This window comes from Musca vetustissima, unplaced genomic scaffold (genome assembly GCF_032173495.1).
Source record: "Musca vetustissima isolate MV318-11 ecotype Yass unplaced genomic scaffold, APGP_CSIRO_Mvet_v1 utg6004, whole genome shotgun sequence".
Taxonomy (NCBI): Eukaryota; Metazoa; Arthropoda; class Insecta; order Diptera; family Muscidae; genus Musca; species Musca vetustissima.
In genome coordinates, this window is record NW_026886757.1 from 54,527 (window position 1) to 77,728 (window position 23,202).

At 34.6% G+C, this 23,202-nt stretch overlaps 1 protein-coding gene and 1 pseudogene across 1 annotated transcript in view; one reads left to right on the forward strand and one right to left on the reverse strand.

The window, feature by feature from the left end:
• Positions 1–2,431, forward strand: part of LOC133334239 (scavenger receptor class B member 1-like) — a 54,131-nt gene extending 51,700 nt beyond the window's left edge. Inside the window, exon 7 of the mRNA XM_061542529.1 lies at positions 1,946–2,431. Coding sequence (XP_061398513.1) covers positions 1,946–2,431 — 486 coding nt within the window. The remainder of the gene's footprint in view (positions 1–1,945) is intronic.
• Positions 2,432–3,304: 873 nt separating this feature from the next.
• Positions 3,305–12,951, reverse strand: LOC133334240 (transmembrane protease serine 9-like; annotated as a pseudogene).
• Positions 12,952–23,202: the final 10,251 nt, after the last annotated feature.

Genomic DNA, 23,202 nt, shown 5'->3' on the forward strand with positions numbered 1-23,202 from the left:
ATTACATATTTAATTCAGAAAAAAAATCATTATAACTTTATTTAAAAGTTACGTGTCATTTATTCAGTTTGTAATTTCAGTTGTTTTACCAGTGTAGGTACACGTTTTGGTGTAGCCCCTATATAACGGTACACTCAATATTCCAAATCAATATTCAGTATTTTGTGATTTTGAAGAAGTTTCTCAACCGAATTGGCTGTAAAGACACACAATTATGTAGTGAAATAATATGTGAATGAATTAATTCAATCGCAGATTTCTTCCCATTATTCGTTGTGTTTTTGCCATCATAAAAAAATTTCTTTTATTTGTAATCTATTGTAGTTGTTGCACCAAATTGTATCAAAACAATGAACAGCTGTTTCACATGCCATATTATAGGTTGCCATATTTTCAAACTTTAATTTATTGTCTTTCATTTACAAAGCATTTATACAGGGGATTATTGATATTTCACATTTGTTTTTTATAATGTTTGAATAACAATAAAAAGTAAACATTTTTAATAAAAAAATCAATAAATAAAATATTGAAAAATATTACATAATTAAATTGCAATGTGGCAACACACAATGCAACTTAAATTACACATTACAACTTAGATTACAATATGGCAACTCGAATCTTTTTTTAACCACAATTTTCGAATCCGCATCTCGCATTTTTTGCTTCTCCCTATTCATTTGGAATAAGGCGAGAATGTGAATGCGAAAATGTTTTTACTTGCGAGATATCTCCCAACGAATATCCAGAATAAGGCTGATTATTTGATCCAAACACATAGACTTCGCAGTCCAAAATTTCATAAAATGTAAGGATAAATATATACTGCGTATGGCATAAGCTTTCGGAAACGAAGAATTATACTATCAAACTATATTATTAAAAATCAGTCCCTAATAATATTTTCTTAAAAATTCAAGATTCTATACCAAAGAAATTTTGTGTAAAATAAGCAAAAATATGTTGAGCTATTTTTTATATTGTCTGCAAGGACATATTTTTTAACCTCTGGGTGGCTAGAACCTTCAATATATCGAAGCTATAAGGAGAGAATATTTCAAAACATGAACCGATATATAACATTTGTTTACCCACTAAAAACCCTTTTGTAGAAAATTTCGCCTATGATAACCAACATTCCTGATATCTTGGGGACCTGTACATCCAGAAAATAATCCTCCGAAATTGCTATCCGGTTGAAAGAATGCAACAAATGGTAGCATTTACTGGCAAAGTTGTGTACGAGTCATACTTATTTTTATTCCTTTCACCATAAGGTAGAGTGTATATTAAATTCGTTATCCCGTTTGCAAGACCAAAAAACATACGGCGGTATATATATTCCTGATCAAAATAAAATTCTATTTCGCCATTTCCGCCTGTAGAAATCACGATAGAGTTCGCATATATAAGTCATGTTTGCACATACATTGCTACTAATACTAGGATGTTTCATATTGAAATAGAATATATCGGTCCCTATACAACAATATTTTCGACATGTTTTTCAACTGACGTGGGTTCTTATTGGGTAAAAAAAAACTCCCCACTACAAATTATAAATATTACTTTACTTTTTAGTGTTGACCTTATATACCCTCCCAGATTAAGGTATTTTGGATGGGTGTTTCAATTATTTGGGATTATATATAGTATAAAGGAATTATATAAGGGAATAAAAACCCTAAAAACAAATGTACCAAAAATGTTGGAGTATCCCCAATATAATGGTACTTCTGGAGATTTCTGCCATAGTCATGACTTCCCAAATTAAGAAGAAATGTTAGGAAATTTAATGAAAGTAAATTAAAAAACATATTTATAATAAAAAAATACTCGTAATGAACTCCATAGTTCATATATTCCAACAAAATTTATTTATTTCAATTTCTTATCTATTTTAAATGTTATATTAAATTTATTTTTTTTTTTCCATTTCCAGGGCGTTGAAGAACTAACAACCGAATTGAAAATACTCCTGCAGCTGCTCTTTAAAGTGTGCCCCTATTTACAGTATGGCATCATTATTGGCTTATTTATTGCCGGCCTAGCATTTTTGGGTGCATCCCTGTTCAAGTGTTTCCAGATACCAACATCGACGATAACATCAACGGCTGCTATGGTAGCCACCAGTATTATACCAGCCGGAACTAACAACAGCAGTTGCAACAAAATGCTGGCCCTGGCCGAAGAAACTAAAAAGAAAGCCCGTAGACTTAGTAAAGCGCATGTGGCGTTTGCACCATTGGTACCGCTGGTGCCACAAGTGGCTGGTGGTGAACATCACGACGCCGAGGAGCAAGAACAACTACTTGAAATGGAATTGGAATTGGGTGAACAGCAAGAGTTGCTCGACATCGAGATGGAACTGGAAATGGAGAAGCAGAGCAGTACATTTATATTGCCCGAATATAGAAAACAACAATAACATGATATTGTAAATGAGAATTGTGTCTGCCAATGCCGCCATCCATCGACAACGATTGCACCCCGCCGCCACCATCATCATCATTTTTTACTCACACTATATATGTAGTCACACTCAATTGATGCTCATCGCCTGTGTTCATTTTCGGTTGCAGTTACAACAAGGGACGACTTGTCCCAAATAATCCTCATCATCATTCTCGTCATTGTTTTCATCGCTGTCTTAGTGTTAGTTTATAAATGTAGCTATTAGCTTCTCGTGTATGTATGTAGGTAGTCAGTTATCCTTAGGATTTCTTTCTTTAGTTAGTTAGTTTTTTTTTTTTTCATTTGTAGTTTGGGGAAGACGTAGAAAAGTATTTATGGCTGTGATAATAAATTTAAGTTAAGTTTTCTTTATTTTATATCGTTTCTATGAGAAAGGGATTTTTTTTATTAATGTTCTCTCGCTTTAGCTTCAGCTTTCATTCATTTGTATTTTTTTTAGTGTATCGTATGCTTACAAAGTAATGGGGTATTTAATAAATATAAAACAAAACAAAAACAATTAAACTTAAAAAAAAACTAAAATAAAAAACGCAACAATGTAAAACTATATAATTATAACAAAATATAGTCAAGTAATTAACTTAAGTTACTCATACGATTTTTTTTATACGAACAAAAATAAATAATTAAAAAAAATTATAAAAAACAAAACAAAAAATTTAAAACAAAAATAATATAATTGTCAATATTGTACTTTTGGTGTTAGAACTCTTTAAAAATTGAGTTCGTAATTTTGGTGCATTTACAAAATGCAAAATTTTGTTAAAATTTTGTCATAGTAATAATAACTTCAGGTATTTGTAAACTAACTATAGTTTTATGAATCTTATTCAAAAGCTATTGTATCCTGTATCCATTTCATATAATGTGATATTCTTGTGTAGACATCGGGGTAACCTTCAATGGAACAGCCAGAACCGAATGATGTTATACCAGCCAGAATCCAGGGACCAGTTTTTGTTAGACGGCACTGCAAAGGACCACCAGAATCACCCTGAAAAGAAGAGGTAAATATATGTGTAAAATTAGCTGAACATTTACGGATAATTTCTAAGATATATTTGTCTTTTGAAAATTATTTTTTAAGGATATTGTAGAGGATATCTAAGGGCAATGTGTAAAGGAAATTAAATGGGTCGGAGTTTAAATACAAGATATATGGCATAATGAGTGTAGAAAGTTTCGGAAAGTTACATTTTCCATGGGTCAGGTACGTATCATCTAGTATTTAAGTAAGGTAATAACATATATGAGTCGTTTGTTTTGAAAGTGGTTTAAGTCCATTTCTTCTTATATTGAGAAATTTAAAGGCTTGAGTTTGATTTGTTTAACAAATATTTTTTGGGTAGTATTAATTTTGTGTGAGGTTTTGCGATCTTAAACTTGTTAAAATATATAACGTAATTGGTTCTGTAGACATTACTTGAAACCCAAGTTTTGTATCACCTAAAATATACTTAAATCACTTTCAAAAATAAACGACACATATAAACACTCAACCTATGAGTGTTTAGTTTTTGAAACGAAATTGAGTAATTTTGGCGGAACCTGGGGTCGACAGAAAATAATATCGAAACCGACAATAGCTCATAGTTGTAAGAAAGCCCAACATTTACCAAACAAAGGGACTATAATATGACAGTTCATGTTAAAAAAATGCTTCGTTACGCAATTGTTATACCCTCCACCATTAGGTGGAGTTTATATTAAATTTGTCATTCCTCAAAATTACCATCGGAAATCCCTACAATTTATATATATATATAAGATAATAATAAGATTCTGTATCGATTTATGCTGGTCTGTCTGTTGAAATCTCGTTAGAGCTCACAATATTTAATATAGAGCTTTGAAATTTTGCATATTATTTGATATTACTCCTATGATGTATGGTATCGGTCTACTTTAGAGTAGTCCCATTATAACGATACCCCCAATATTCGGTATTTTGGGGATTTTCGAAAGTTTTTTTTTACGGATTTGGTACTTTGAGTACCCAAAATGTCCCTACCAAAAGTGAGAGAGATTAACGGTACTCCCCATTATTCAGTATTTTGGGGAGTTTGCACAAGTTTGTATTTTCCTACCAAAACGTATCAAAATAGGTCCAACTTTTTATTATAACCCTTGAGTTCCCATTGGATAGCAAAACCATCTACGAAAAATTGATCGATACCGATTCTTAGGATAGCCCAAAAATTGACTCATTCATTTATTAAGGCCCCAAATGATTTTCTCATGTTGGAGGGTATAAAAAGTTCGGTCCGGCCGAACTTAACAATTTTAGGTTTTTATATCTTACACAACTATGAGGATATTGTCAGTTTTTGTGACCCTTAAGAGTTTGTAATACTTGAAGTATTGGTCTTATACCTAACTTTTACTTTACCGATTGTCATATTTCGACTAGCTCAATCTTTCTAACCATGTGCGAAGAAACATTCTGTCCATTAAATTTTTAAAGAAAGTACAGACCACAGTTAAGAAACAATTGCGAAATTTGGCATGCAGATTTGGTTTGATCGGTTAATATTTATTTCAATAGATCACATTGTGACCCGAACATCACCCGAAATTTGACATAGAGAAGGGGACCTGTACAACGAATAAGTGTGTATGTTTTGATGATGACCGGTCAATAGTTATACTTAAATATTTACAGGGGTCCACATATTCTGACATAGTCTAATATAAAAATGTTTGCCCTTTAAAATATTGTGCCGATCTTTTTTGGAATTTTGCAAGTTCTGGTTGAACTTAAACCTACAAAAGCACACATTATTGTGGAAAATGTTGGAAGCATGAAGGGCTCCTCTTGTCTGCTAACTAACCCCAAGTCAAATTAGACTGCCACGATTAGAATCAGAGAAAGAATCGTGCAGCCTCGAAATTTCTCGTCAAGTTTAGAAATTTCAAAAGCCAAAAACGGATTGCAAATAAGTTGAAGATGGTAGCAAGCACTGGTAAATAGCCCCACCCCTCATCAAGAAGGGTATGCTGTCTATCTTTCAGGCTGTGAGTCTAAGATGAACTATCTCATGCTATAAATTGATTCGACCACGAACAAGGAACCCCGGAAGTTCCATATAATCAGTGAGTGAGTCCTTCAAATAGAGAAAAGAAATCCACAAAGAGGTGTTAGATGCAATTAACAATGAGATCTTGGGTTACATTTTTTTAAAGACGGGCTTTTATAGTTATTTAGCTTAAGGGGAACTATCTGAAACTATAATTTCATTCATCAACGAGGGTAGTAACCCTAATGAAGATTGTAGCTACCATTGTCTCCTCAAGGCAGATTCCTTGATTCCTTCCTCGATTTTAGAACGAAACCTTCCTTGTTAGGCTGTCGGGAATGGAGATCACTTCCGAACGTATGATTGTGGTCTTCGTTCTTTAAAACAAGTCATTGTTAGTGAAGATGCGGGGAGTCCTCCACCGGGAAGAGAATTTTAGACGTAGACTAGCTTTCTATGACAAGTTTGGCCAAGACGAAGGGTGAGACGTACTATGTGTCCTAAGATTGGAAAGACAAGGGTAGAAAAAAGGAGGCCAAAACTACACTAAGGAAGGAAATATACGAAGGCCGTTTAGCGGAGAGCAATTGGTTGAAGGCAACCGGACTACATAAAAGAGGAAGATGACATAACATTTTGGTTAAGTCTGAAACTACCAAGGGGAACGACCGGACAACAAAAAAGAGGAATATGACAGAAAACACTGGTAATGTGGCGCCACGCAGTGATACACGAAAATAATGAGTACGGTAAAGAGATCAGGTTGTCGATGTCAACCTATGTGGTCAACAATAATTTGAACACTTTTTACAAGGAAGGGGATCCTACCGATCTGGCATGCTGTGAGTTTAAGTGGGTTTTCACCGAGCCCTATGAAACAGGACATTTCTCAATTGTAGAAGGCAACAAAGACTCGAAGTCGTTGGTCTTCAAACAACACATTACTGGTGAAGAATTAGGAAGTTTTGAGATTCGCAAAGAACTGCGAATTAGTAACGCCCTGCTAATAAAGATAGAGAGTCGAGGAGAACATCACACAACCCCACTGAAACGAGAAGAAAGAGGTTTATAGGGATAACGGTGCATCAGAAACTCAAATCGATATAATAGTGGATGATTAAAATAACAAAACCATATCATCTCAAGAATCAATAAGACTTCTTATTAATGTACACTTTCCACCTAACTGATCGATTTGACCAAGGATTCCACCCTATAAAAGCGAAGATACGACTCTTCACCAGAAAGACAAAAATTGGACAATATGATAATCAAGAGGACGCCATCATAGACAAGAAAAATAAATGTACAAAAACGGTCGATAAGACACATAGATGCTGTTCTTTTTGCCGAAGAACCATAGGCGCAATGTGAGGTCAATTTACCGCAAAATCAGGCTAAAATTGGAACCTCAATCAACACTTTTGAGTCAGACTGAATATCTGAAACAAGCGTAGTTACGTTATGTGAAACTCTCATCTCGGATGGACAGCTTGTTTCACTAAGACGGTCGTCTATTCAAACGTTCAGTTACATTGAAATTTTAAAAAGCCCTGATTATTTTTTTTCGGATGAAAGGGGAAATCCACTCCATCATCTTCGTGAAACAGAGGGACTCATGGTCTAACGAAACACTAGCAGAAATGCCTTGAAGAAACTGTTGTTAAAAACATCGCTCTCAGCAAGCAGAAAGGATGGGACTGGGACTCTTTATAGAATAAACTGCCAAATATGATTCTCATCAACTTACCACACATGTTCCGCCTTTGCCGTTCAGCTTCCCTGCACACAAATGTCCTCGATGTATCCGAACAAAGGTTCCATAGGCATCTTTACATCTAACGAAAATAAATCGAATAAATTATATTTATAATCTCCACAGCAAAAAATATTCTCTACAATAATTACCTTCTATTGTTGTGCAGCGGTACATTTGTTTTCAGCAGCAAATCCGTTAAATCTCCCGAAACATTTGCTTTACCCCAACCCGTTGCCACACAATCAATATAGGGCAGATCTGGATTATTATCAATATAACGATGAAAATGTTTCTCTTCTGACATTTCATAATTTTCATTAGAATATTGAAATATTTTCAATATTTTATCATTTCTTCGTCGAATACTTCGACCATTACGACCTCTATCACTACCTTGACGTCCAGCAGTTTGTTGTTGTCGTTTCAGTCGATTTGATATTTTCAAATCTAGTAAATCTTTCATTGTTGGCATTGTAATATTACGATGACGTCGAATACTTTGAAAACTTCGAAGGAAATTTTCCATTTTGTCGGGAACTTGTCATAAATCCATTAGTAGCGGGTCATCTAATTCTTCTGTGTCCAAATCATCCTCATCTTCATATTCTGCATAGACAGGTTCATTGAATAGAAATGGCAAACAAATTCTTCGTATATTGGATTTTTTAGATAAGTCGGCAGGTTTTGATAACTTCATCAGGACCAAATCGTGTAGAAAATTTTGATAACTTTTATGGAGAACTATTTTCTCAACGGGTATTCTCTGTTCGTAACCCGATTCTACAGCACGATTGTATTCACCTAAAACTACAGTCCACAGAGGAGGGAGGGGTAAATTGAAGAGATCATTATGTACACAATGTGCAGCTGATAATATCCAATATTGATGAATTAGCACCGCTCCACACCAATGTCCAAGAAATCCAAGTGAGGGGTGTAGTAATTCTAGAGATGCTTGCCAGGGATATTGTCCTTCTTTGGTGTGACTACCAGCAATAATTTTAGCTGTACGCGAAGTTTTTGGATCTTCGAAGGGGAATTTTGATCTTGGCTCTCTCCTTGGCGGGCGTATACCACAATCTGAAAGTTAAAAATTTCAAGATTTAGTTTATAAATTTACTAAGTTCCCCTTCCACTATACCTTCCACTCTTAGGTACGCATTCCAAATAAAAAAAAAAAAATTGTCGGGAGCTATGTCAAAACATGAACCAATATTTTAAATTGCTGGGTCAGAGGATCTTCATCCTGCCCAATATAGTTAGTCTTGTCACTATAAATATTTCTAGCTCCATCTTACATATCCCACAAAACTTGATTTTTTTCAATACCATGGAAAAACAGGTGAGAATGTGTTTCGGTGAGCTCGTCTTTGAAGACCCATACACTCGATTGGTGTTTTGTTTCCGACTTATACAAATGATTCGCCCTGTACTTTTTCAAATTTACTAAATTTACTGAAAAAGTACAGGGCGAATCATTTGTATAAGTCGGAAACAAAACACCAATCGACTGTATGGGTCTTCCTGTTTTTCCAGCCATGTGGCGATTTTCCCCCTTGAACAACCTGAGAGATCTGCCTATTATGAGTGCTACACAACAATTTATTTGCTTGAAGTCCTCGAAAAATGTATGGTCAGCGATTTTTGTCGCCAAAAGATGCAGTTGATGTGGAAAAGGCTTCGACTACTGATTTGAGCGCTTTTACATTTCCAAGGAAAACACAGAGGTTTTTCACATTAAGGCACCAAAATGAAAAATTACAGTCCATTCAGTTGGACTTTAAATATCCTATTAATGTTAGCAATGTGTGCTCGGAAATTTAAAGCTCTGATTTACCAAAGCGACGAACATAACGAAATCGACATAGAATTTTATTCTGTTCGAGATTAACAAATATATAAAAACCGCACAAATAATTATAGGTTTTACAACAAAATCCTTCCCAAAATTACTTCTTGAAAAAATCCACTCTTAAAAGTACTCCTTGTAATAAGTAATCCTAAATCCACTCTTATAAGACCTTCTTGGGAAATGGCACTTCTTAAGTACTACTTGAAAAAAATAACCGCTTATAAGTACTCTTTGAAAAAATTTGCCCCTATTATACTTCTTGCAAAAAATCCACGCCTGAAAGTGCTACTTGAAAAAATCAATTCTATAAGTACTGGCTCCCATAAGGTCCTATAAGTATATACGCCTAGAAGTACTCTTTAAAAAATCTATTTCTATTAGATATACTTGTAAAAATCCATCCTTATAAGTTCTTCCTGCAATCCTATGCATACTATCTGAAAATATCTACGCATATAAGTTCTCATTCAAAACAATGCACTCCTATTCTCGTTGACAAAATCCACGCCTATAAGTTCTGTTTAGAAAAAGTCTTTGAACAAATCTACTCCTCTAAGTAATACTTAGTAAATGTTACTTCTTAACTACTCTTTGAGAAAAATTCGATCCATAACTACTTCCTGCAAAAAAATTCACTGCTAAAAGTACTCCTTCAAAAAATCCACTCCTTTTAGTAATCCTTGAAAAATTCACTCCTTAAAAAATACACTTCTATAAGTACTCCTTGAAAAAATCTACGCCTATTAGTATTTCTTTGAGAAAATCTACGCCTATAAATACTTCCTCAAGAGTATTACTTGAAAAAATCCACGATTATTATTCCCTTTTTATTTTACTCCCCTAAATTCAGTATTTTGGGAACGTTTTTCAGTCGAATTTGCGGGAATTGGTATTTCGTGGTCTCATTCTATATCAAAAATGATTACTATAGGCACACTTTTTATGGTAGCCCCCATAAGTACTTAGGCATTTTGGGCACGGTTTTCAAAAAATGTGACTGGGGGGTTATTATTGGGTATCAATCTCCATACCAAGAATTACGAATATTGGTGCAAGTGTCTGGGTAGCCCCATATTCAGGATACTCCCCATTATTCGTTCATCATTTAGGGAAATTGGCTTTGGGTTATCTTTCTTTGACAAATCTTCTTACCAAAAATGATTAATAGTGGGGGATCATTGGGTATTTCCCCGAAGAAAGGTCCAACACCTGTGAAGGTATTTTGATGGTTCTAGGTACATATGTGTACCCTACACAACTAAGTTGCAAGGGTATTATAGCTTTGTGTGGGTCCTAGAGTTTGTAACGCCGCGAAATATTGATCCTATGATCAACATTTTAATATACCGATTGTCATACCTCGACTAGCTGAGTTTGATCTAGACATATGTGTCCGTCCTTATGTCCATTATACCAACCGTCACGAATTTATAAATTTAAGTCCGTTCCCGAATAATGGATGTTTATGATAATGATCGCATAATATTTGGGGGATTAAATGGACCAAAGATATGTTTTTATCAATTTTTCTGGTCGCTCTAGAGAAAAGAACATAAGGGAAAAGAGAGGGATCTGACCAAAAACAACCATGTATATCTTCATGATAATCGGTGGAATATTTAGCGGGCCAAATGGACACAGACTTTTGTGTAAACGAGGCAAAATTTTATACTGTAAATTTCTTAAAAACTATTGAATATAAATATATAGTTTATTCTGAGACTTGAAGTGGATTTTGACGTAGAATATTTTATTCTTTGGCATTATATACCTAGAATTAAGTTTCATGTTACTTTAATGCACTTTGTCGAAAAAATTCTGGGAAATGTCTTTGAAAAAAAATACAAGAACATTTTGAATTTTTGGTTCAAAATGTATGACTATATATTCGGTATATACATTATATATACAGATTTCTCTTGTTCAGTGACTAATGCTGAAAATTGATGGAGAATATTTTTGTCCCTTATACTATCCTTCTAAAACGACATCTTGTGGGAAAAATGGGTAAAAACTAGTAATAAGTACGATATTAACCCTAAAACGAGTTTTTCTTTTTTTAAGATTTTTGATGTTTAGGCTGATTTTTGAGTTTAGTCTATTCTGAGACTTATAGTAAAACTTTATGGCGAACATTTCTGCGGAATATTCTGAGCAGCTTTAACCCCGTTTTGAATGAGTTTTCAATCACTCCTGGAAAAGGGGACCGAAAAGACCCCTTTAATGAGTCGGTTGAGGGTTAAAGTTGCAGACCAAAATATTCCTCGATATTTTATCAGTAATATTGCTGAAGACACTATATACATAAAATGCAAGGATTTCAAGAAATCATAATTCGAAAATAATCAAAATTCTTGAAAAGGTGGAATATTGCCCCGCCTTTTTTGGTCACCTCCCGACGTAAACTTTCAAAACGCCGATACACGTGTCTTCTTTTTTTAGCCCCTCTTTCATAATCTTTTGGAATTTCCCGGTAATTATCAAAAAAATTCAAATTTGTCGCACAGTGTTATCAGATGATACTTAACCCTTTGAGCCCCGAATTTTTTTCCGTAATCATAGAAAAATTTTCTGTTCACAGATTTAATGCAACTATCCTAGATAGGATATGGACAAAATTTGACATCGCTATATCCTTGCATTCGGGAGATACAGTACATTCTTTCTGAAAAATAAAACCCCAATATCAAGAAAACCAAATGCAAAATTATCTGAAAAATCATTTAAAATTATTCTCTAAATTCAATTTTACAAGAATCAAAAATAATTCTGAGGGTAGAATTTGTACAATTTTAATACGAAGCGATTTAAATAATTTGGACTGTATACACAAATTAGTACTGTACACAAATTTACCATCTTCTCTATATTGAAAAGCTCATAACTTTACCAAAATTTTGAATTTTTTTGATTTTTCTTTTGATATGTGTCGTCCATAATCAGGTCTTGACATATGAACTCCAAAGAATATATATATCTACTAGCCGTATATTAAATATAAGCTCTAAACCATTTTGTTGCCTGTGGGCAACATTGGGCCACAAAGGGTTAAGAAATCCAAGCCTATACTCCTTCCAGTTTTTGAAATGTTATTCCAAAATATTTCCAAATCCTTGAAATAAAATTTTACAAAATACACGTATATACTCTTCCAGTCTTCTTTGGAAAATAATTCTTAAAAAATTCATGGATATACCTTTACTAGCCATTGACGATATAATAAATGACGTTGGTACCTTCGAGATCGTATTTTTCATGGTATGTCTTTTTGAATATGCCATGTTCGGGATATTGATGTTTTTAGCCTCATTTTATTCCAAAGTGGACTTAATTGCATTCCATTTTCATTCAGGATAAAAAAACATTATTGTGAAAAAATGAAGTAGAGGTAATACTACCTTCCGGATTTTTTGGGGCTGACAAAAATCTTTACAAAAAAGTAATCAATATAGGTCCATATTTTGATGCAGTCTACATAAAACGGTCCCGCTTTATTTTCGATATTTTGAAGGTTTGGGTCACATTTTTCCTCCGATGAGGTTATAATCTTGATATTTAAAATTCTTACTGAATAAAATGTTTTCCGATCTGTGTGTGTATTTTCGTATTTAATTATCACATATCAGAAAAAACTGCTATCTGTCCAAATGTAAAGGTCCCGACTATTTTTTTGTATATTGGATGTTCGCCTTATGTGGAAGGTCTTGAAAAAAAAAATAGTACTTACCGGTGGCAAATTGATTCGTCTTATAGTATTGTGAAACAATTGAAGGTGTAGATCCGGCTGTGGTTATCCAATCAACGAAGGCTGTGCACAACAAAAGAAAATGAAAGTTGACACGCATTTTCGAACATCATTGATGCCTCCAATTCATTTGTAAAGCAAATTAACAAGTAGTTTAAAAGCAAAACACGTTACGACGAGCAGCAGTAAGTTAAGTATTCACAAGGAAGATATTTCAGCTTAATCTGGGGTATTATTTCATATCTGCGTAAGAGTTTATTTTTTGCACATTATTGTCATGACACAATTCTTTGTTGTATTGACAGAATTCAGATTGTTATTTAATTTCACTTGAGTTTGGTTACACTTTCACACAACATAGTTTGAGGTGGAATCTCTTAAATATGGATTTATGTTTATTACGATGACGACGATGATGATGCCGCCATGACTCTGACGAGCTAAATAGCTGATGATTGTTTTAAAAGAAACGTTGTTGTTTTTTGCAGAATATTTTCTTAACTTTTTTCAAATTGTTTCTTTTGTTGGGTTTATAGACAATGTGTTTTTTTCGGATTGTGGGCTGTATATTTTGTGTTGTTTGTTTTTTTTTCTTTTCGGCTTTCTAGGTTTACAAGTTGTAATTACAAATAATTTTAATGTACGAAATAACAAAGACAACCATCAGATGATAAAAAAAACACGAGTGTTGTATAATGATGCCTTTATAGCACTGTAACATACATTTCATTTATTATGTATGTACGTACACATGTTTCTTTTACACTCTCACTAACATTTCAATTATAAAACTAAATAAAAGATGAAAAGTTTAAAATTGTTTGGTTGGTTTGCTGGAACTTTTTTGTTGTTTTGTTTCGGTTTTAGTTTCAGTTTTGTTCGTTATTTTTCTGGGTGGCGTGTAACTTTAGCCATTAATCACAGCAAACAGACAAACAATGAACTTTAAATTATATAATTGCCCGAAACATTTATTCTATTTTGTAAATAGGGAACATCTTTTCAAAACATGATATGTATAATATGGGGCACAGTGGGTAAATTAAATTAGGAAATTTAATAAATAATAACACAGAAAATGTTTTGGATATTAGATGAAATGCTATTGAGGAGAAAAACAATCTCTGTGCCTTCTATAAATCTTAAGATATATTTAACTAATATAACAACAGGAAAAGATTATTAATCTATAGGTTTAATGTATACAAAGAAAATATTATAAAATATTATTTTTCCCTTCAAGAGTTGTAGGAATTCTAATTATATCAAAAACCAAAATCCGAGTTTTTGAAATTGAGAGTGTTCCCATTCTTAACAAAATGACACAAGCGAAGAAGAACAAGGTTACAAGATTTTGGTGCTTAATTATATTTACTTCTTCGAGCGATAACACAGTCCTACTCCTATAAAAGTGAAAAATTTTCGTTGCTTAGTTGGCATCTAGCGTCATTGTCCAGACAATTCCATTCAATTATAAAAATTAATATTGACTTCCAACCAGTCAGCTGAGCAGTATAGTCGGACGGGGCCGACCATACGATACCCTTCACAACTACCACGAAAATCAAACTATCTGCGGATGTTTATTCCGAGCCTGGGCAATATTTCGTGATATTTGCACCCTCTTGTCTCATTAGAGGTAAACATCACCTCTTCCTTTCACTGACATATTTTTCGAATATTACGAGTATTCAGTACAGCTATTGTCCAGATTCCTTTCACCGTGGGTTGTGTTGTGATATTCGTTTTCATTTGTGGTCTATAGATCGACTCGAAAATAACACAAAAAATTAAGTTTTCGGTCCACTTCATTCCAAAATTATTATCTGATCATCACTGAAAATTATAGGCGTTGTCCTTGACCATAACTGGAACCTCATGGAACATTTCAAAGCGATCAGCGCTATAGTTCCGCAATCTAGAGTAATAATGGGTTACTAAATAATATACGAATACGGAGATACCTTTAAATATTTAAATATCCGAGCACATACAACAATATAATTGGTGTTAGTTTAAAGGTCAACCACTCCTCTTGGATATAATATCAACTTCTCGGGTCTATGTCCATCAGGGGTAAATATATACGCTATAGAATACAAATTTTGTAATTTTTCACACAAAAGTCAGGGTCCATTTGACCTGCCAAATTTTGACCGATCTTTATCAAAACATCCCCCATCCCCTTCTCCATGCAAAATTTCACGATGTTCGGGCCATTATTGCGGCCTCTGGAGCGACCAGAAAAAAAATTTAGTATATGGTAAATTTCACCCCTAAGTATTAACGGATCTTTCCCAAAACCAATAGGGGTTTCCATTGGCCAGAACCCATCCTACATGCAAAATTGGTCCATAACTGTGGCCTGTATCGTGTTTACAAATTATAATGGACAGACGGACGGACACACATGCCTAGATCGACTCAGCTAGTCGAGATATGACGATCGTTATACTTAAAGGTGGGTCTAGGACAAATATTTCGCGGCGTTACAAACTTTTGGGACTATAATACCCTGACAACATGGTTGAGTAGGGTATAGTGATTCCGACGGACCATAAGCCGCCTCAAACAATCACAAGTTAATCATATAGATGCATATAGTTAGATTTCTCCGTAGCCCTCAAAAAGGATATTCAGTCAGTATAATTATTCTATGAAATTTCAGATCGTTTTCATTTTCGGTTTCCACCGATTTGACTGTAATTTGGCATTCCGAGTTCATATTTGTTTATAAATTTTTTGTATAAATTTTTCAATTACAAATAACTCGAATAAAACGATAGTCGAAATTTCTAACCTAAGAGTATGTATGTGAGGGTATAAAAACTTTGCTATTATAAAATGACCCTTATCTAAATATCAGTTTTATATCCAACGTTCATTTGAAACCAATTCGTTTCAGGAAAATTGGAGTCGATTTGCCAATGTCCGTCTGCCTGTCTGGCGCCAAAAATCAAACAGAGTAATCGATCTCAGGTATTAGGTACTATTTCTCCCAAACTGAGATTAACATCGAAGATTGTAAATATTGGTTCACTTCTTCTTGTACCTCCACAACAAAAAGGTTCAAAATTTAGCTGAAAATTAATTATATCACCTGTCATAAAATGGAGTGGAATCCTTGAAAGATTCGTCGGACACACCATAAAGTATATTTTTGATCAGTATAAAATTCTATGTCGATTGAGACCAACTGCCCGATATAGATCGCAACTTGTCATAAATGTTCCTTGAAATTTTACGCTGAGATTGCTATTACTCGTAGGTTTTTTGGCATTGCATATGGTGTATAGCTCCTATATAACGGTACTGCCTAATTTTCGATATTAGTGTGGTTTCCAAACGAAAGTACTACAATTTGTTATACCAGGTTATTTGGAAGTACGGCAAATCCAGAATATTATCAATACAGGTCCATGTTTTAACATAGACCCCAAATAAAGGATCCCCCCACTTTTCGGTATTTTGAGGGTTTTTAGACGCATTTTCTTACCGGTTCACATTACTTTGAAAGTATGAAAATTTCATATGCAAGGTATATAGTGAGCGGTTTGTTTTTTGGGGCAACAAATTACTCCATTAGATTCAAATTTTGTTATATTACACAAAAAAAGTTTTAGTTCATTTAACCCCTTAATAGTTACTGCTCATTACTGTGACAACCATCCAAAGTTGTTGGTCAGATCGCTTTCCCCATGGAAAATTAGTGATGTTCAGCATATAATTGTGTCGTCTAGAGAGAATAGAAAACCACACAAAAATAAAGTTTTCTTCCACTTCATGCCCGCAGTATCATCTGATCATCATTGTAAATTACAGGCGTCGATCTTTATCATAACTGGAACCTCGTGCAAAATATTCGGGTCATAATTGTGGGTTCTAGAGAGAAGGGGAAAGTAGAACAAAATATTTTGTCTTTTCATCCCCTAAATATTAGGTTGGGGAAAACAAAAAAACCATTATTTTTATATGAAATATAGGACTTTATTTAACATGCTTCGGAATGTCCGATTTGGGGCAAATATGCACCGTTTTGTTGTATGATCCTGTATGGTCCTGTTCTCGATTTGCAAAAAAACTCTAGTAGTCGATTTTCACAATCCTCCCTAGATACCAATTTGTTATCATTAAAGAAAAATATGATAATCGTTTGGTGCCAAGTCCGTAATGTATGGCGGAGGCATTAAAACTTTCCAACCAAGCTCCCGAAGTTTTTGGCGAGTCACTGTATATGTGTGTGGCGTAGCGTTGTCTAGGTGGAACTAGACACCTTTCCTGTTGGCCAATTCTGGGAATTTAGTTTGGCCATGTGGAAGCAATTCATAATAAATAATCCCCTTCCAGTCCCAACAAATGCACAGCAGAACCTTCCTGGCCGTTAGTCATGGTTTGAACACCGTTTGAGGTACTTCACCGTTCTTTTACCACGATCGTTTTCGCACAGGGTTATCGTCATCTCCAGTTACCATCCGTTTAACAAATGGGTCTATCTCATTCGTCTGACCAAGGCTTCGCAGATGGAATTTCGATCCATCCTTTTTTTTTTTTGTTAATTGGTGTGGCACCCAAACATTGAGCTTCTTTTTGAATCCAGCTTTGTGTATATAGTTTAAAACAGCATTATGGTCGATTATTAGCTCCTGGGCGATGTTACGACTGCTACTTCGACTTTGATCATTTCTCCGATTTTATCCACATTTTGACGACCGGCCTAATGAATTCCTTTTTCCCAAATCTAATATTAGAAAAATACTGGTTTCGCTTTTTCCTTCAGGATAGAAGTTCTCAGATTCTTTTCTCACAGAAACAGATTACAAATTTATATGTTCCAATTCTTACATCCTTCTAAATATTACATTTGTCACTGTGCCTTCTTTTGTTAAAATTTTTAAACATTTGCTTTTAATAAAGCAGAAAAATAAAATTCTTGACAACAAAGTTTTAATGTCTACCACAAATAAATAAATTGGTCTCTCCGTTTTAAAAGGCCACCTACAAATGGCGTTGACTTGTTGTAGCATTGATTTTGTTGGCCCATTTCATTTTCTTTTTGGTTAACGAGAGACTGTCTGGACCATTTTCATGTTTTAGGTGTGAATTTGTTGGCAACACGTGTCTTCTGGTTGCTGTTGTTGTTATGTGCGAGTTAAGAGTTCCATGAACTTTGAATTTAGGATTTTTTTGCTAAATATTTGAAATGAGATATTATTATAACATGAAATAAATCCTTTTTGAAGGATAAATATTTCTTTTGTGAAATAATAAATATTTGGTTTTTGTTATAGCATGTTCGGTCTGAATTTTTTTGTATAACAGATTGTTAGATTAGTGTCTGCGTCATGGAACATCAAATGGTAAATGTAAGTAATTAGTTAATCGGAATAAAAGAGATTTTTGTTTTGCAGGACAATGACATTCAAGGGAGATAATATGTTGAGTTAATGATAGGGGTCAAAGGAAAAGTTCCCGTATTGCCGTATACGCAACGGTGCTAGAATTAAATAAATGTAATTTTTAGTTGATCTTTAAATTACAAAAGACGTCTGGAAAGGAATTGCCATTTGTTAAGGTAAAAAATGGTTAAAAAGAAATTTCGAAGGTTGATAAAATATTGTTTTCTTTTTTTCTGAAACAAAATCCAGCAACATCAACCATCAGGGAGTGCCATGCTATGTTCAGATGTGGTAGACACCCCAACAGAGGTTATTACCGGTAAAACATTAAACAAAATAACAAACAGATAGTTACTTGCAAGATATCAACGGAATAAGTATTAAATATTATTCACTGATATTTGGGTGTGAGAATGGTCTATAAAAAGTAATACCGAAAATGAAGAGTCGATGGTTAGGACCAGTATTTGAAGATAATTCAGCGTAAATCTAATGTTGGCATAAATATGTGACAGTGGTTATGCCTTATATGATGCTTCATTGATAGTCATACGACTGGGTTGCTCAAAAGACAAATCCTACTACAGTCAACGCCAATTATTATGACAAGTATAAATATCACTATGTTTTGCCGGTTCCAAAATGCAGGATGTTATGATATGACATATTTTGTCAAACCAATCTGACGATTTGAATATCAACCACATATGTATCAAATGTAATTTGACAGATATTTCCCAAGTAAGTCATTACAAATTAACATTTTTGGATTTTCAGTGAGAGAGAAGTTTATATTAAAGTATTTGAAAATAAAAGGCATTTAGAGTTCTCAGACGTCTCCTAACTGAAAATCATTCAAATTAGGCTTTGTTTAAATTTGGCTTTTATACCCCATGTTTCTTTTGACCAAATCCGTTTCAGACAATTTGAAGTCACTGCCCGTCCGTCTGTCTGTCTGGTGCGCACGATAACTCTCGAAGGAACTAACCAATATCATTCAAACTTTTCACATCTTAATATATCTTCCAAACTTAGTTCAATTTCGAAGATGGGGAATATCGGTCCACTCCTTCTGGTACCTCCCCCACAATATGATCAAAAGTTTGATGAAAATTAATTTTATAATATCTGCGGAAGGACTATATTTACCAAGCCTATATCGTATCTGAAGGTGGAAATAATTGGTTCTCTCCTTCTGGTACCTCCACAAAAAGGGTCAATGTTTTTAATAATAAATGTAATATTAAGCGAATTGATATCCAATTTGATTAAAAATGTATATTTCCTAATATTCCTTAAAAACTCAAGTCAAGTCCAAAGATGGGCAGAATCAGAAGCAGGGTTCTCAGAATACTAATTAAATGGACATGTTTCGAAATAGCCCCTATATACTGGTCCCGCTCCCTTTTTGATAATTCAAAATTTGTGCGGAATGCATATTGCAAATTTTATGCCACACATTTTTGTTATCTTTTAAGGATGCGGAATGCTAATTCACAGCCACTTTGTTTGTCATTTAATTTCCGAAATATAAACCTTATGTCACTTTGGCACCATAAAATTGGACAACATCGTAATATCAATTGGAGATATCTGTACGTATCTATATATTGCTGATGCTGGCGATAACTGACTCCCTTTTGAACATCGTGATATTTCTTCCCAACATTCGTCTGGCAACACAAAATATAAAATCTGAACGATACATCGTAATATTGTTATAAATCTTGGTCGAGTCAGAAATCGGAAAAGGTTCACCTCCTCCCTAAAAATCGAAACCGAATTTATTATTCGATTGATTACAAACCTTTGATCAATGTTCCTTTTAAAGAGCTCCTCCATACACATAGTGCTCAAAATTAATTAAAAATGTGTAAATCTGATATGTAGCGATCTTAATTTTGCATATCGTAATAGTTTACTATTCCCAGTTGTTCTTCAAAGACGATCTATATCGCTTACACTCATCAAAAAGACTAAAAATCAGAAAACTTATAAATATCATGTTATGGGAATCATATGTAATTGCTTTAAACCATTGACAATTGACCAGAAACAAGAGAGGTGTCGTGTTCCACCAGGACAACGCCACACACATCTACAGTGACTCGCCTGTATTATCGGGAGCTTGGTTGGGAAGTGTTAATGCATCGGCCATAAAGTACGGACATGGCACCAAGCGATTATCATATTTTTCTGACATTGCAAAAATTTCGTTAATGATAAAAATTTGTATCTAGGGACGATAGTGAAAATCGACAACTAGAGTTTTTGTAAATTGAGAGCAGGACTTCTGTGAGAGAGGCATTATGAAGTTACATATAAAATGACAACAAAACGGTGCATATTTGGCCCAAATCAGACATTTCGAAGAATGTTAAATAGAGTCCTATAGTTCATATAAAAATAAAGGATTTCTTATGCCCCCAATCTTATATCATGTTATGGGAATGAATGAATTATAATATTTGATCCTAAATTTGTTCTTCGCAATATTTTGTTCAAAACTCGATCCACTGTGTCAAGTAATGGCGATATTTTCTTAACATTGCACACATAAATGTTTATTCCGAATATATATTAAAGGAGCATACGCGTATGACCTATGCAGGTCATTCACTTTTTTCTCTCCAACAGATGGACACAATTTTGAGAAATCACAGATTTATTTTAATGTGACATGAGTCCATGATCTGATAAAAAGTTTTTTTTTTAACGAACTCGAATATAAAGTTGGGCAGAACAATCCCGACACGAAGAATCAAATTCAGGAATCCTTGTTAAAACTATTTTTGCAGCTTTTTGAAGAAAAGTGACTATTTCATATCTGTCCTTTTAATATTACAAGGTTTAAACTTTGATCATATCGATATCAAAACAACCGATTTTTTATAATTTAAAAAAAATCAACATCACTATAAAACACTTGTTCAACTTCCAAGACGAAATAAATATCATTAACAATGCCATTTAAAGTTAGTCATTAGCTGTTGCTGTGGAGTTTTTATGAAGTTCACAGTTGCAAGCTGGCAGGCCTTTTTAGGCATTATTTATGAGCGTTTTAGGCAAATTTACCGAACATACAAATTAAACACCTTCACTTTCTGTGTTAAATAATGACTGTCTTTCTTTGGTGCAATTTCTTGTTAATATTTCGTTTTTGCAACACCAACTGAAAACGGTAGACATAAAATATTTTTTTTGCGCTCAAAGTTTTATTTGAATTTCCGTTAGCGTTCGTAGGATTTGCAATGCGCGTGTGCGACACCGTCGTTTCACGTTCAAGTTCACAAGAAATACCGTTGCTTACGCGACGACAGATGGTGGGCAACTGTAACAAACTGGGGAATATGATTACAAATTTGAACTACAGCGTTTTGCTCTGGTGATACTTCGTAGCGGCGGCTGCTGCTGCCATTTTTTTGTCGGAATTAACCGAAAATAGCAACAACCACAACATCAACGAAAAATGAAAGAAATTATGGAAGACGATGAAAACAACGGCACCCAAAAAACTGCCCGCAACAAAATCTCTTAACGTCAATTGAGAAAACCCCACAATTGGTCGAATGGACAGACGGATAGTTGGACGGACGGATATTAATTCACAGAGTAGCAAAATAAAACAAAACAAAACCCAACAGCAGCAGCAAAAAAGAGGAACACCACACAAAAATAGCTGAGCATTTGTTGCATGCCTCCTCTTCCATCTATGGCGGTTATTACGCGACACTTAGCCATGGCCAATAACACAACACAACACAATAGTCATCGTCATCATAACGTAATGTTTCTTTAACGTAATTTTGTATCTGCTTCAGCGCGGCTGCCACTTGAGATGCAGTTACAATGCGGTCCAATCCATACGCCCCATTTGCTGCCACCACCATCATCTCCGCATATCCACCAAGTCATCTTTGGCTATTGTTTTTTTCTTCTTCTTCGCCGTCATGTATTTTAGTATAACCACCATTTGTTGCAGCCTCTTAGTGTGTCTTAGAGTATGGTACGTGCCATTTGGTTGTTATTTTTATTTTTTTTTAACTATTGCCGCCGATTGCTGCTGATGATGCTGTCGCTGCCAACGAAAGAGAAGGTGTTCGCTTAGTTGATCTGTAGGTTGCTGTTTTGCTTTTAGTTTCTTCCTTCTATACGCCATCAGATGATCACTTTCGTTTTCATTGCTACTAGCCATCAGTGGCACAGTGTTACGAGATTGAATATTAAAGAAGTGGTTTATAAAAAGTTAAGGGTGTGTTGTAACTTACTTACTTAGCTGGCTTGCTACAGAACGGTTGTTTAAGCCGAGCTTAAAAACAGATTTCCAAGCACGTCGGTCTTGTGCGCATCTCCTCCAATTTGAATGACTACGTTCCAAGATGTTGTTTTCTACTTGGCCTTTCCATCTAATTGGTGGCTTTCCCCTTCTACCATCAGTAGGATCACTTTTATATGCCTTTTGAGCTGGGCCATTCCCATTCATTCGCAGAACATGGCTTAGCCATCGTAGTCGCTGCAGTTCAATAAGACTATGTCGATGTCCGCGTATAAATTGTAAAGCTCGTGGTTCATTCGACGCCGATATTCTCTCTCGGCCCGTAGATCTTTCGGAGAATTTTTATTTCAAACACCCCAAAAGCTGCCTCATCTGCTTGCGCAAGTACCCATGCTTCAGATCCATATAACAGCACGGGTAGTATCAGCGTCTTGTAAAGTGTGAGTTTGTTCTGGCGGGAGGAGGCCTTTTTTATAAACTGCTTACTTAGATCATAGTAGCATCGGTTAGCCATCACAATCCTTCTCCGAATTTTTAAACTGATGTCATTCGTTTTATTTATTGCGGTACCAAGGTATATATAATTTTTAACTACCTCGAAGCTGTAGTTCTCAAGTTGCACATTTGTTCCGAATCTATTGGACGTCTTGCGCGTCTTCTCGCCGTTTACTGTCAGACC